This window comes from Heterocephalus glaber, unplaced genomic scaffold, assembly GCF_053883595.1.
Source record: "Heterocephalus glaber isolate CG9 unplaced genomic scaffold, H.glaber_assembly_v1.0 deba00001509, whole genome shotgun sequence".
NCBI classification, from domain to species: domain Eukaryota; kingdom Metazoa; phylum Chordata; class Mammalia; order Rodentia; family Bathyergidae; genus Heterocephalus; species Heterocephalus glaber.
Window position 1 is genome coordinate 42653673 of NW_028258325.1, and position 14131 is coordinate 42667803.

Consider the following 14131-nt stretch of genomic DNA (forward strand, 5'->3'; position numbering starts at 1 on the left):
GTCAATGCAATCACGTCCCAAATTAAGGATCGTGGAGGCAGAGCAGGTGGCCGGGAAGCACTCGTGAGAGGCCGGGGCGGCGCGCGTGGGCAGGCAGAGGGACCCAGGGCCCGGCCGGTTCCCCCGCACCGGAAACGTCCGCGACCCCGCAGCCACAGCAGCCGCCCCGTACCGGCGCTCGCCACTGGGTGCGCGGCGGGGCCCGCACGTTCCTCTCCTCGCGCCCGTCAGCCCCTCTCCACTCGCCTCACGGGGCCCGGCACTAGCTCTGGGTGCCCGCCCCGGCGCCGCGGTCCGGAAGCTGAGCCGGGGGCGGGGCCTAAGGCGAGACGACTTTGTGATTGGCTGCAGGAGTAAGGGGAGGGGCCTTCCCGGGAGAAAACTGCGCGCGCGCTTGCCGTCACTCCCAGCCCAGAGCCTGAGCCCTGGGAGCCGTATCCCCCGAGGCACTCTCTTGCTTGTGCGGTTTCTTCTTTGCCGTCGAGCGCTTGCTCTCCGTCCTTCCGCCCTCTCCCCGAAGCGCTAGCCTCCACCTGTCCCGCGCGGTGCAGCCCAGGCCGGAGCGGCGATGCGCCTCATCCAGAACATGTGCACCATCGCCGAGTACCCCGCCGCGGGCAGTGCCGCCGCCGCCGAGTGCTGTCTGGGGGCCGCGGGCCGCCGGCTCGTCAAGATCGCCGTGGTGGGGGCCAGCGGCGTGGGCAAGACCGGTGAGTCCGCGCCCCAGCGGAGTCCGTTTAGTTGCGGGCCGGTCGGGGAGACCCCCGCCGGGATTCGCCCTTAAGGAGACGTGGGGAGAGGTGGGGTGCGGCCGGGCCTCGGAACCGGGCCCCCCGGAAGGGACCTGAGCCACCATCGCCTGCGCCCCTCTGCGTGCCTAGGGGAGGGTCACCGGGACACAGCACGGCCGGGAGGCTTTCCGGGCATTACCGGCTCACGGGGGTCAGCACTTCGGGGGTTTGAGCGTCTGGCAGTGTCTGGAACTGAAAGGGATTTAGTGAACGTAACACCTCCCAGAGGTCAGCAGGGCTGGGGAGGCTCTGCTGGAAGTGTGTGGCTCGGGGAGCACGCAGGGAAGGGTGTGCAAGGAGACCCTCCGGCTAGGCTGGCACAGCTGTAGTTCATCAGGCCTGCTGCCCCTCACTGTGCCTGGAAGAAGGGTCAAGGAGCTGCGGGGTAGGAATTTCCTTGGTGGCTTTCACCCAGAGTTGTGTTCCGGGGGTGAGGTGGAGACGCATCTAACTTCCAGGGTTAAGTCTCTTTCCTTTCTCGTTTCTCACCTGCAGCTCTGGTGGTCCGGTTCCTCACCAGGCGATTCATCGGAGACTATGAAAGAAATGCAGGTGAGGAAGCGCATGGAGGAAAGGGCCGTCAGGAGAACTGCCGTGCCCACTTTTCAGAGCCTTCCCGGCAGCTTCCATCACAGTGACAGTCTGAACATCAGAATCCTGCCACTTCCAACTCTGCATGCCCCTCCATCCACCCGTCCCCCAGCTGCCATCTGGCTTCATTCCATTCCAGGCCCATTCATCATTTTATCAAGTGCCTGAAAGTATTCCCTTTGGTATGTTTTAACTATAGGGACCTCAGTTGGAAGCACCCTTTGTACCCCAGGGCCTCTCCCTTCAAAACACTCCTGCAGAAGTCATAAAAAACTCTGGCTAGCTCCTCCCCTGCCCCCTCCCTCTCTGCTGGCTGCTTTTCAGAGGTGACCTTTTAAAGCGAAGGCCAAAGGAGAACAGTTATAAACCTAAAGTTCTCTTTTTCTAACAAAGAAAAGTAACTAAGTGGTAGAATTTTAGAAGGAGAGTTCCTGAATAAATGAGAGAACAAATGTTTTAGTCCCTGTGGTTAAGAATAGCCACTGGAGACTTACAGGCTTTCTACCTATGCTTTGTTACGAGATTGCTTCACTCTGTACCCTGGATGAAGTGCCCACAGGGGATTCTCTGAAATAAGTTATACAAGCCGTCCCAAGGAAAGACATACTAGCCTTCTGCTTTGATGTAGTTAATTATGTCATATTTTTATTCTACCTGATAATGTGAGCTGTGCTTTCACTAACCGTATTTGCCTACCAACGCATATCTCATGGCCAAAATATAAATTTAGGATCAAAGAATGATAATATACTAAAATAAAACAAATTCCACACATGCTAAAACAAGAAAATTTGCTTCAAGGAAATAGTGTAAATATGGAAGCTTCATTTAAAATTAGACAAAGTTTTCAAAAACTCACAAACTTTGCTCTGGTTTTAATAAACCAACTAAACATGGGGTTAAAATCTCAGTTGGCCTTAAAAACATTTTAAAAATAAGCCCACTAAGTAGAAAAAATCCTATATCTTCTTTTTGTACATCTGTGCAGGCTACATTTTTTTCTAAATAAAAAAACTCACAATGTTCTAAAAGTCACAATGAAGGAAAAGCGTAATCTTTTTTTTTCTTTGCCCCCACAGGTAATCTCTACACCAGACAAGTCCAGATAGAAGGTGAAAGCCTGGCGATACAAGTTCAGGACACTCCAGGTATTCAGGTGAGAAGCTCGGAGGTTGTGACTGGGTCATATGGGAGCCTTGCTGGATGTGGTATTGTTCAGTTGTTCTCAAAGTAGCTCTTGCTAAAAGGGGAGATTTGGGGAGTCAGGGCTGGATATATATTGTTTGACACTTCAGTTGTATTTGGCTGTTGGTCAGTCTTAGCCTGGCTCCATTTGGAAGATTTGGCTAAGGGGCAGAATCCTTCTGTAAGGAATATTCAGCACAGCAGGAAAGACCAAACCAAACACTTGGAGTTGACAAAGTTTCCTTGCTATCATTAAAAAGATCAATTTTTACGTACATGTCTTTGGCATTAGAAACTAAATGCCGAGGTATAGTTTCAAATACTTTGAATCACTTTTATGTTGTGGAAAGTTACTCTATAGACAAAAGAGCCATGTTGGTGGTTTTTTTTTCCCCCCTTCCAAACTGGGCAGTTATCCAGGTTTAAATGCTTCCAGCTCCTATCTTTACTTCCCCAGACTTACTGTCTAGCCAGTTAATTTCCCATTTTGTGCAACTACAAAGTCTCTCTGCATGGAGTTCTCTGCAGGTCAATTTTCCACTTGAGTGTGGTGAGCTGCACTGTTATTTATTCCAACTCCATGCAGCTGGATCAACATAGTGTCAAGAAAGCTGAAGTGTGTGGGGATATAACATGTTTATGACTTGCAACCCGGCATTACTGTGAAGGGCTCTTTTGAATTCGGTATCCAACCAAGCCAGTGCTCTTTGCAGCACTAACCATTCACCTTGCCCTCACCCCTCTTTCAGGTCCATGAAAATGGCTTGAACTGCAATGAGCAGTTGAATCGGTGCATCCGGTGGGCAGATGCTGTGGTGATTGTTTTTTCCATCACTGACCACAAGAGCTATGAACTCATCAGCCAGCTCCACCAACACGTCCAGCAGCTCCACCTGGGCACTCGGCTGCCCATGGTGCTCGTGGCTAACAAAGCTGACCTGTTGCACATCAAGCAGGTTGACCCTCAGCTTGGACTGCAGCTGGCCAGCATGCTGGGCTGCTCTTTCTATGAAGTGTCTGTCAGCGAAAATTACAATGATGTCTATAACGCTTTCCACGTCCTGTGCAAAGAAGTGAGTCACAAACAGCAGCCCAGCAGCACGCCCGAGAAGCGAAGGACCTCTCTTATTCCCCGGCCCAAGTCACCCAACATGCAGGACCTGAAGAGAAGATTCAAGCAAGCTCTCTCTGCCAAAGTGAGGACTGTCACCTCTGTTTGAAGTGTGACTACTCAAGGGGGTTTGGTCTTTGAGGAAGAGGCCTGGAGGTGCCTCTAGGTTGGGGACATTGGATGCTGGCAGTAGTTCATGGCTCCAGAAAGGGCTGGAGCAGAAGGGCCCAGGGGCCTGTGGAACTGCTGCAGAAAAGGAAGCTGTGCGGAGCAGGGGGACAGATGGATGAGGCCTGAGAGAGCCCATCAAGCCATTGTGTACATGTGACATGTCTGTGTCTTGTCCTTAGAGTGGGGAAGAGGGCAGATGTGTTTTGGTTTTTGTTCTCACCTGCCTTGTAAATGATGGTCAGCTGTAGTTTCAGCCAGATATATTGGAATGGTTTCTGGTGGGAATGAAAGAACAGATTTAAGTATTCGCAGGCTTGCCTTTTTCCCTTCCCCCTTCTTTGTTTTCTCCTAAGAGGAAAAATTGCTTTTCTCTTATCCACATGATTCATATCTCTGGCAAACTATTCCTTACAGAGTACCTTTCTAGCCTGAAGGATACCCAGATTTCTTTTTTCTTTCTTTTCTTTTTTTTTTTTTTTAAGAACAAGGAAAAAAAAATCTCCCTCCCCTCAAAAGGACTCAAGTTCATGGGCCAAAATATTCTGTACACATACAGCTGCGAACTGTGGTCTGCAGGAGGCCCTGGCGCTCCTGACACAGGATGGGGTGTTTAGTTGGACACGTGTTGAGTAGCTGGGAACTTAAACTCTTCAACCCCAGACTAATTGTAAGACTGCATAGTTCCTTGTATTTTTGTTTTTTTAATTGTTGGACCAGGTACAGAAAAACGTATTAGTTGATTTTGGTATGATTTGTGTAAATGGCTTATGACAATGACGTTGGGTTGCTTCCTAGGCCTGGCTGAGTCATGGCAATGGGTGGCTAAAGTACAAGAACACTATCTTACAGAGTGTCTAGATGCAGGGGCTACCTGCCAAATCCCCTACACAGATGCACTTTAAAAAGCCACTTGTGCTTTGGCTTGAACTGTAATTAATTTATTTTATGTACAATAAATTTCATTTTAAAAGAGCAGACATCTGACTTGGTCTTCATTGGAATGTTAACCTTCTACCCTTCAGAAAAAAATATTACTTCACATCTTATTTATTGTGTACTTTGAGTCAGGCGTTATAGCTTCCAGGGGTTATCTAAGCCTCAGAACAAACCAGTGAGATACATTTTATTATCCCTATTTTGCAGGTGGGGAAATAGGCTTTGAGAAGAAAAGGTTAAATAACTTGTAAGGGCAAAACCTGTGAGCATGGTGTATTACAGTTTGCTTCCTTGTATTCAAGAGTAGCATAATTCCTACTCTTATTTCCTCATGATCCTCTAGATAAACCTAAGACAAATGTCGATTAAACACATCTTTCAGCAAAGCCTTGAGGGTATTAATGCCTCTACACAAGATCAGTGCTTCTGTATACATGATTAATTTGGTAAACCTGTTTGGGTATATTGCTTTCCAAAATACACTTTCTTCTCATGGTAAAAGCTCGCAGTCATTGCTCTTAGGCCGTTCAGGGCCGCTCCTACAAGGGTGTGTGCTTCCACTGCCAGGCCTCTCCTCTCTTCCATCTGGGCCTGAAAGACCTTTCATGCATGCTGAGTCACCATCTTTATGGGCAAATAATCACACCTTATGTTTGTTTGAGTAGTGCTTTCACATACCTGACCTTGTCTAATCCTCGGGATAACCCCAGGAGGGTGGGGAAGGTGAGAGCACCATCTTAAAGAGGAGAAAAACAAGTTGAGTTTTAAGTGATATTTTCATGCTCTCACAAAAGACCTGAATCAATGTCTTCTGACTATACTCCATGTTCATATTCCTTTACAACATTTCATAAGTACACATATAATATTGCTTACCTGTGTGGGGCCGTGGGGCCATGGAAGCAGCCAAGCTGCATAGCTAATGGGGTTCTCTGTATGCCATGGGGTCAGGCTTTCAGGTCTTTTCCCAGGATGTAACTGTAGTTCTCAATGATTCTCTGATGAGGCTCCAAAGCTTTCTAGTAAGGGAAATTTCTACACTCAGAGCCTACCTGTGCCTTTGAGAAGGGTGTATGTCTTGGGGCCAGGGAGAAGAATGGTATCAACAGGAGACACTAAATACCTCAATGTCAGCAAGGACCAGACTAGACGTTACTGGTTTTCCTCCCATGTAGTTGTGTTCATAATACCGTGAGTGAGGTTTACCCTGGTCTCTTACCATGTTTAAACTAAAGAAGTGAAGAGGTTTCCTGTGCCCGGATTTCTGCAGCACAGTGCTGAGCAGCCCCCTTTCCTTTCCGTCGCTGTGCCTGTGCAGAACTCCTGCAGGTGTCCTGTGCTCTGGACTGGGTGTGCACCGCACCTTCTCCCCAGCGGGCCTCCGGCCCTAACTATTGTCCTTCAGGCCCTCACCCCTGCACAGGACAAAGGCCTAGCTGGAAACTGCCCAAGCCCTGGTTCTGTCCAGTGTCTCAGGTTGACTTAAGTGTTTATAGTTCTGCAATGCACCGTGCTCTTTTCTTTATGTGAAGTTGGCTTCATGTTCCATTATTATTTTTCTCATCTCTTTCATTATTAGTATCTCTGCATTTAATCCTCTCTCCTTTAAAAAGTTTCTAAACTAGTCACCCGGCCCTGAGAAACAGCCGTCTCCTTCCTCGGTAGGGGCTACCTCCTGTGCCCTCAGGCAAGGGAAGGAGGGATGTACCTGTGTCTGGGGGTCAGAGCAGTAGAGAAGGGGAAGAGATTTGAATTTTCTCAACATTTACAACCTTCCAGATTATACACATTCTCCTTGAATCTTCTGAATCCCGAAGAAGGTAATGAGATTTCCACTGTACAGATGAGGAAACGGAAGCTCAGGGATTATAACCTGCTTAGGAACACAAAGATACTATAATGACTGCTTCTATTATATTTACTGAAAACCTGTGTGCTGGGCACAGTTTTGGGGGAGGATTTGAAATAGTGAACATTTCCCACAACTCTCCCATCCATCTTTAGTATTCTACAGAAAAGGAAAAGGAGGCTCACAAGAATGAAGCAGCTGGCCCAATTCTGAAGTAACAGATCTGGGTCTCTACCCCAGGTCTTCCTGAAGCCATAGCCTAAACTCTGGTGATGGCCGGCTCATCGCAGCTCCTCGGAGAGACACCCCTTCTGCCTACTCTCCTTGCCCTGGCCCCAGTTCCTGGCCTGCTCCCTCCATCTTTCATTTCCCATCTGCTACTGGCTCCCTGGCCCTTGGCCCCCTCACACTAGGCCACATCTGCTGTTGCCATCAGCCTGCTGCTGCTGGGCTCCAGCCCCACTCCAGAATAAAGACGTCCAAGCAGGCAGGGGTGACTGCCAATCTGTCTTAGAACCAAGCAGACTCATGTCTATCGTGCAGTCTGGCTTTTGAGTTTCCTCCCTGCCTCAAATCAAAACCACTCTTAGCCCTCTGAAGCCTGCCAGACCCCGCTGTGCAGTCACAGGAATGGCAGAACCTCCTGGCCTTGCTGGCTTCCCATTGTGCCCACATGGATGAGCCACTGCCAGTCCGAAGTCTTCCACTCAGCCCCTCTGAACCCTCAGGCTTAGAAGCTATGGGTGTGTTACAGAGAGCCCCTTGTTTAGGAGAAAAATGGGAGTTCAACTTTCATCTTATACCCCAAGAGGGAAAAAACAAATCCATGCTTGGGGCAAGTGAACAAGTTTGTGGGGGAAATTCCCACAAAGGAGCAGTTGGGAAACTGTGATCCTGCCCTGGCTGAGGGGAAATGAGAATGGTCAGGCAGTCTCTGAGGAGAACTCATGATAGGCCCCTCAGGAAACGACCCCAGAAGGAATCACAGAGCTTGTCTGGTTACAATGAATAATAACCCAGGAAAATTGGTGTTGCTGGCATTCCCTATAAAATCTAAAGAGAAAAGGTTCCAGAAAGTTCTTATTGTTGTCATTACTCCTGAATTTGAGAAGGGAGCAGGATTAAGGTTCTTACTGATGGTGGCAACACCCTAGCCATCCCCATGGCTCTTTCACACATAGTCTGCAAATCCTTCACCATCTGGATTTGTCTTCTTAAATTCCTTTTAAAAAGAGGCAGAATTCTTGATGTTTCTCTGACAGGATGTTAGACAATATTTGTAACACTGGATTATTTGTTGTTGAGATTGTTTCTAGTAACCAGGGTAAAATAAATAATAGTGGTCTTAGGGGGAGCTTGATGGAATTCTTTGTTATTGAAATACCACTGTAATTTAGGGGCAGAGGCATAAACAGAACTTATCTGCATAGGCCCTGGCCCTCTGGGCCCAATGCTGGGCTTACCCAGCTGTGGAACACTTCCAAACACTTTGCTGTGCCCACTATATTTGCTGAGCAGAGGGCTGCAGAGAGGTTTACAAAAGCAGAAGTCAACTGCTTCACAGTATTTACACCTCCATTGATTGCATTTCTAAAAAGTGGCCTTCGAAGTTCTTGGCAGGAGATTTGCATGTATGAGCTTGTTTTGGCTCTGCCCAGCCACAGTTTAGATGATAAACATTCACACACCAGCCTGAAGAAGGAGAAACCAGCACCAGCATTCATCTCGATCCTTTTATGTCACCTCCAGGTGGCTGACATGGGTCTGGGGGGTTGGAGGTGTCCCTTTAGTATGGACATATTGGGTAAGGTTGGAGTGGTAAATCAGGGTGTGAGTCACAGAATCTGCATAGCAGCTTTCTAGCTAACATTAGTGATGGGAAAAGTTCTATTGGAAACATAACCCTATATAGCAATCATCAAAATTTATTACTGATGGTAGTGACTCTTAGGTGCTAAGTGGTATATGTGCATCAGATATTTTAATTCTCAATGCAACCCAAAGAGGTAAGTCCTGTTGTTATCCAATTTTTTGGTCAACTAAGATGTAGAGAAGTGAACCACTATGTGGGAGAGGTAAGAGTGGAATGTAGCTATCAGAGTGGACTCCAGGCACTCTTCCTAACCTCTGTATTAGACAGTCTTAGAAGTGTAGTGGTCCAAGGTGTTCTCCTCTTCCATTTTTCACTTCCCCAGGATTGCCTCTGAACTTCCTCATCATCTAATATCATTCTCTGTATCATTTGTGAAGTAATTTTATTGGTGTCTTCCACAGCAAAGACCCACATTTCTTAGTTGTGTTGGGGGTGGATAAACTTCCTATGTGGTAGATCCATGATTATCTGGATTTTACATATGTGGTTGCTGGGGCTTGGAGTGATCCACGGTGCCAAGGTGGTCTGAGTGGAGAACTAGAATTTAAACCCAGAGAAGGCTTCTGAGGCCTGTTCTGAGCTCCGCTCCTTCACAGAGGTGAAGGTACTGGAGTTGGTTTCTTCTCTACCCTCTCCCTTGCCTAGGAAATGAGCACATAACCAAGATAGTCCCTGAGAGGTCCCAGGAGGCTCTGCCATGGGGACAATGATCAATTTCCCCAGTCCCCTTCCTTTTCCTTATTTGTTGAAAGCCATTTGCAGGATTTATACCAAGTTTCTATTACATTCCTGCTTTTTTAATCATAAATCTGTGCTCTGTCCTGTGTTTCCCGCCTTCTTATTCCAACCACACTTACCATCAACTTCTTCCAGCTCACCTGGGTGCCTGGCTCAGTTTCTCTAATCAATGAGTTGAGAGATGGTAAAATAATGATTATAAACCAAACTTGTGACATTTTCCCTCATCTCTCAGGGACCACCTGTGACCATATTTAGTGGAGGACCGAAAGTACTTTCCTACTTTTTTGCAGTACCAGGGATCGAACTCAGGATCTTGTGCTTGCAAGGCAGGCACATTGTCACTGAGCTAAATCCCCAGCCCACTGTAAGCACTTTCAGGACATGATAACTGCTTTGTGGTAGGTAACACAGTAACACAGTTATATCAGAGTAGAAACTTAGAATATTCTTTTATAAAATAAAAATGAACTTTTAAAACTACAACGTCACAAAGATAATATACAAATACATATTTTCTGCAAAAAAATCAAAACAATACAGAACTATACAAAGTAAGACTCCTTTTCTCAGCCTTCCCATTTGATATTTATGCCCTGAGGTAAGTGCTTGTTAGCAGTTTTGTTTTCTATTTCCAGAAAGTTCCCTTTGAATGTAGACATATGCTTTGCAACTTAACCTTCAGAAGATACTCACATAGGGCCAGACATCAGGAGAAGCACCTCCTGCTCATTCTGTGAGTGCCACAGAATCAAGGACTTGCCTGGCTCATACACAACTGTGTCTCAGGACCTTGCAGAGTGCCTGGAATGTTCAATGCAGGCTCAACATTTGAGAATGAATGAATGAATGAATGAAGATTTAAGTCATATAACAGGTTTCTTTTAATTTTTTTATTTTAGAAAATACTAATCTCTGCTTATATTATAATTTCTTTGGGGCTATTGCCATTTTCTTCCTCAAACTAAGACGTCTAGATTAGCAGGATTAAAAAAAAGGTAGATAGCATTGTGTCACATGCCTATAATCCCACTACTTGGAAGGCTGAGGCAGGAGGATTATGAGTTTGAGGCCAGCCTGGGTCTGTCTCAAAAAACAAACAAACAAGCAAGCAAGCAAACATCTGAGTTCTATATTTCAGCACCATCAAAGAATTGGCATTAAGTGGAAAGCATACTTAGGCAAAAAAATAAACATCTATTTCTATAAGCATCCTGTTTTTTTTTTTGGTACTGGGGATGGAACTTGGGACCCTGCGCTTGCGAGGCAGGCGTCGGAACCACTGAGCTAAATCCCTGGCCCAACATCCTGCTTTTATCATATCTCAGAATGACTTCCAACCTCATGTTTTATTTTATTTTCCCCATAAAATGAGTGTTTTGTAAAATCACACACTAAGTATCTTAGTGTACATTTTATTTTCTCTACCTGTTTAATCCATGCTAGAAGGAGTTTTCAGTTTTATCTTCTTATTTCAAACATCTTTAGAGATGCCAGAAATTTCCATTGACCACATACCAATAAAGACCTGGGTTTCAAGCTATTTTCTTTTTCTTTTTTTCCTCCTTAGAGTTCTCATATTATTTTGGTAAGTAAATCTGGGTGTTTCTGCTATGATCAGAAGAAAAATTAAACTTACAGAAAGAAAGCTTTATGTTTCAATAGGAACTTCAAATCCCAAAGGCCACATGGAGTGGTGGTCACAACTAGGCTCCCTGGGCTGAGAGAGCTCCTATTGGAGTGGAGGAGCCCTTTCACAGGCAGGCATGGCCCTCCCATCACCCCCTGTCCCGCTGTTCCAAGGAGCCTGGCAGCCCTGCCAGGGAACACTTGGAACAATGTGGCCTTTGTTATGGGAGGATGATTTACAAGCGTGCTGTGACCAGGCTGCCCCAGTACCACCCCTCCCTTCCTCGCCTGTTCAGAAATGCTTCAGATTAGGAGAGAAACAAAGCCTTAGACTCTACTTGCAGTGTTCCCTCCTCAGTTATATAATCTTAAGAAAAACCAAAGTTTCCTCATACTCATAATTCTAAAGCACATCTGTCTTTTCCTTGACCAACGTCAAATCAAAAGCTTTTTTGTCATCTATCAACATTTGCCAACAGGCCTTTATTTAGATTTAACGATCCTAAGGTATAATCAGGAGAATACAATGAAAGTTTACAGGTAAATAGAAATTACCACTAATTAGCTCAGCTAAAGATAGCGTGACACCTTTAGTAAAATGAAAAAGCAAAACAAAACAAAAAACCCACAAACCTTTTTTTAATACTGTGGATTGAACCTAGGGAGCACTGAGCTATATCCCCAGCCTTTTAAAATTTTTTATTTGAGAGATGATCTCACTAAGTTACCAAGGCTAGCCTCAAAATTGTGATCCTCCTGCTTCAACCTCCCAAGTAGCTGGGATTATAGGCATGCACCACCAGGCCCAACTATAATTCTTTTTAAAAAGAGCAATTTAAGTAAAGTATCTCATTGCACAGTTATCAAGACCCTTTCATCAGAATGCAGTCATACCCACAATGAGCTACAAGGACGCTGGTTTTGGAGGCATATCAGGAATGGAGACAAACAATGGAATTGATATTTCCAGCATGGGTAGGTCTTATTGTCTAAGCAGATGTCAGAAGCCAAGGTCTGGATGTAGTCGGTCTGTTGCAAATAGCAGCTCAGGAATGTTATGTGGCTTCAGGAGTCTCGTGGACAACAGGATCACCTAACAGAAGGGGCAAACACATCACAGAAAGTTAGGGAAGCCAACACTGGGTTATTTGATCATAAGCAATAAAATGCAACAAATGTCTTTGGAAGGAGACATGGAGTGGAGGACCATGAAGAGAGAGGGTGACAGGTTGAATGCCACCTGGTGCTAGTGTCCTGCTGGAGGGGAGTGCACAGTCTGGGAAGAATGTCCTGTGGAACAGCTGGGCTGGTCTTCTAGACCTTTAAGCGAGGACATGCTAAGAATGCCTGAGAGAGATGTTGTATGCATTTGAGAGGCGAGCCCAGCCACCCCTTGCTGCTGCACTGAATAAGATCATACTCTGGCTTTGGCAGGCAGTAACTGATCTCAGGCTTCTTTAAGGGAGCCTTTACACACCCACACCAGGTATATCCAAGAGGTGGGTCTGGTACTTGGGATGGTGACTGCATGGGTTTCTCAGTACCACAAACTGAATAGCCTGTACCACAGAAATTTACTGCCTCACAGTTCTGGAGACTTTAAGTGTAAGATCAAGGTGTTGGTTGCGGGGGGGGGCGGGTTCCTTCTAAAGGCTGCAAGGCAGACTCTGTTCCCTCCCTTGCTCTCATTTCCCTGCATCTTCACACTGTCTTCCTCTACATATGTCAGTCACTGTGTCCAGATTTCCCCCTTTTTTCCAGATACAGTCATACTAGATTTGAACCCACACTAATGACCTCACCTTAATTTAACCAAATGCAAATAAGGTCACATTCACAGATCTGGGGAGTGGGGATCAGAATTTCAACGTCTTTTGGGGGGGCAGATGGACACAAATCCATAATTATGATGATAGCTAGCAATATTATCAGCTAGTATTTACTGGTTCTTCTGATGAACCGGGTTCTGAGGATTATCTCAGTCATCTCCATTTAATCCTTATCATGCATCCTTATGAAATAGCTGCATTTATTATTTCTGTTTTGTAGGTAAGGAAAACAAAGTAAAGAAACATTAGGTAACTTCCAGGATTCACATAAGTGGTTGAGTCAGGAGCAGCTGAGGTTCTGGCTCCAGGGTCACACGTATATCACCAGGGCCCTTGGGGTGGCTGCTTGGCTCCTCTAGTCTATGTGGGCATTTGGGCTTTTCTGGTTGCTCATTGAGTGATGCTGCTAGCTCCCCTTGGCCTGGACCTTACTGTGTGGCAGATTTCTCTCTGCACCACTGGGAGAGCTTGTTTTCCAGACTGGACATGTGATACGCTTTGTAAGGTCTGGTGAGGTTTTACACAAGTAGCTACTATACAGTCCTTGTTGAGGAGGTGACTATGGGAAGTGGGGAAGGTGGGGCTAGAATTAGAATTCCACAGTGTAGCATCTGAGCCAGAGAATTTCAAGGCAGGAGCTTGACTGGGCCTTACCTGGACATACTGCCTGGCTGTGCTTCTTTGGAGGGGTGCAAATTGGCCTGGCCACTTCCTTGTCCTTCCCTCCTGTGCCCCAAAATTGTTCCAGGTGCAACTAAGTCAATGAAGTAACCAATTCTTAATTCAACTAGCTCAATGATGAAAAATGCAGTCCGCATTCCAAAGCAGAGGGGAGGAAAAGTGGATGGGGACCAATGTGCAGGGGCATGTCATCATTTTCTTGTTATTAAAAAACAACTTTTAAAAAACCAATTGAAAAAGTTTTCTCTCTCTCTTTTTAAACACTAGTCTGAGGAAGCATCTATTTTAGTTGTTTTTGAAACAGTATTATCTTAAAAGATGTACGGCTAATGTCAGCCAACTCATGTTTTTGGTAGAAAAAAAAAAGTCACACCAAAATTTGTGCTTCTCATTTTTTTCTTAAAAGCCAAACAAAGACAATTTGAAGACACTGAACAAATGTTAGCATTCCCTCATCATCTGCATGTGGTGTGGCCCTAGAGAGGGCCTCTCTTTATCCCCAGGTCTTTCATACCGAACCTAACAGGTAAGTGCTGATGACGACAGCTCCCAGGCCAAGCTGGCTGGCCTTCGCAGATCCTAGCTCCACTGCTGATTGGTTAGGTCACTGGAAAGGTGCTTAACGGGAGCCTCACTTGCATCTCTGTCCCAGCAGGAAAAGGGCTGCATTGCTTGGAGGATGACATAAGCTCCGGAGTGTGGAGAGCATGGAAAGAGCTGCACAATTGTCAGCTATTTTGCTATGCT

At 46.0% G+C, this 14131-nt stretch overlaps 2 protein-coding genes across 5 annotated transcripts in view; one reads left to right on the plus strand and one right to left on the minus strand.

Moving 5' to 3' along the window:
- Nucleotides 1–381: 381 nt before the first annotated feature.
- Nucleotides 382–4824, plus strand: Rasl11b (RAS like family 11 member B). Of its 2 annotated transcripts, none has more exons than XM_021262349.2 (4): nucleotides 382–710; nucleotides 1287–1564; nucleotides 2462–2538; nucleotides 3317–4824. In XM_021262349.2, exons 2-4 carry the CDS (start codon nucleotides 1468–1470, stop codon nucleotides 3785–3787), a joined length of 645 nt encoding a protein of 214 aa, XP_021118008.1. In that variant the 5' UTR covers nucleotides 382–710; nucleotides 1287–1467; the 3' UTR covers nucleotides 3788–4824. The 2 variants fall into 2 exon arrangements, with proteins under 2 accessions (XP_021118008.1, XP_004849779.1); XM_004849722.3 differs by having other exon boundaries at nucleotides 383–710; nucleotides 1287–1343.
- The window catches only part of Scfd2 (sec1 family domain containing 2), a 545604-nt gene continuing 535766 nt past the window's right edge, over nucleotides 4294–14131 (minus strand). For all 3 annotated transcript variants that reach the window (XM_087187636.1, XM_087187635.1, XM_004849721.4), the window contains one exon: nucleotides 4294–11967. In XM_087187636.1, the coding sequence (XP_087043762.1) occupies nucleotides 11875–11967 (93 nt within the window). In that variant the 3' untranslated portion in view covers nucleotides 4294–11874. The remainder of the gene's footprint in view (nucleotides 11968–14131) is intronic.

Coding starts and splice junctions, on each gene's coding strand:
- Rasl11b (XM_004849722.3), top strand. CDS start 569: ATGCGCCTCATCCAGAACATGTGCACCATCGCCGAGTACCCCGCCGCG. Junction 711..1,286: donor CAGCGGCGTGGGCAAGACCG/GTGAGTCCGCGC, acceptor TCTCACCTGCAG/CTCTGGTGGTCCGGTTCCTC. Junction 2,539..3,316: donor AGGACACTCCAGGTATTCAG/GTGAGAAGCTCG, acceptor CCCCTCTTTCAG/GTCCATGAAAATGGCTTGAA.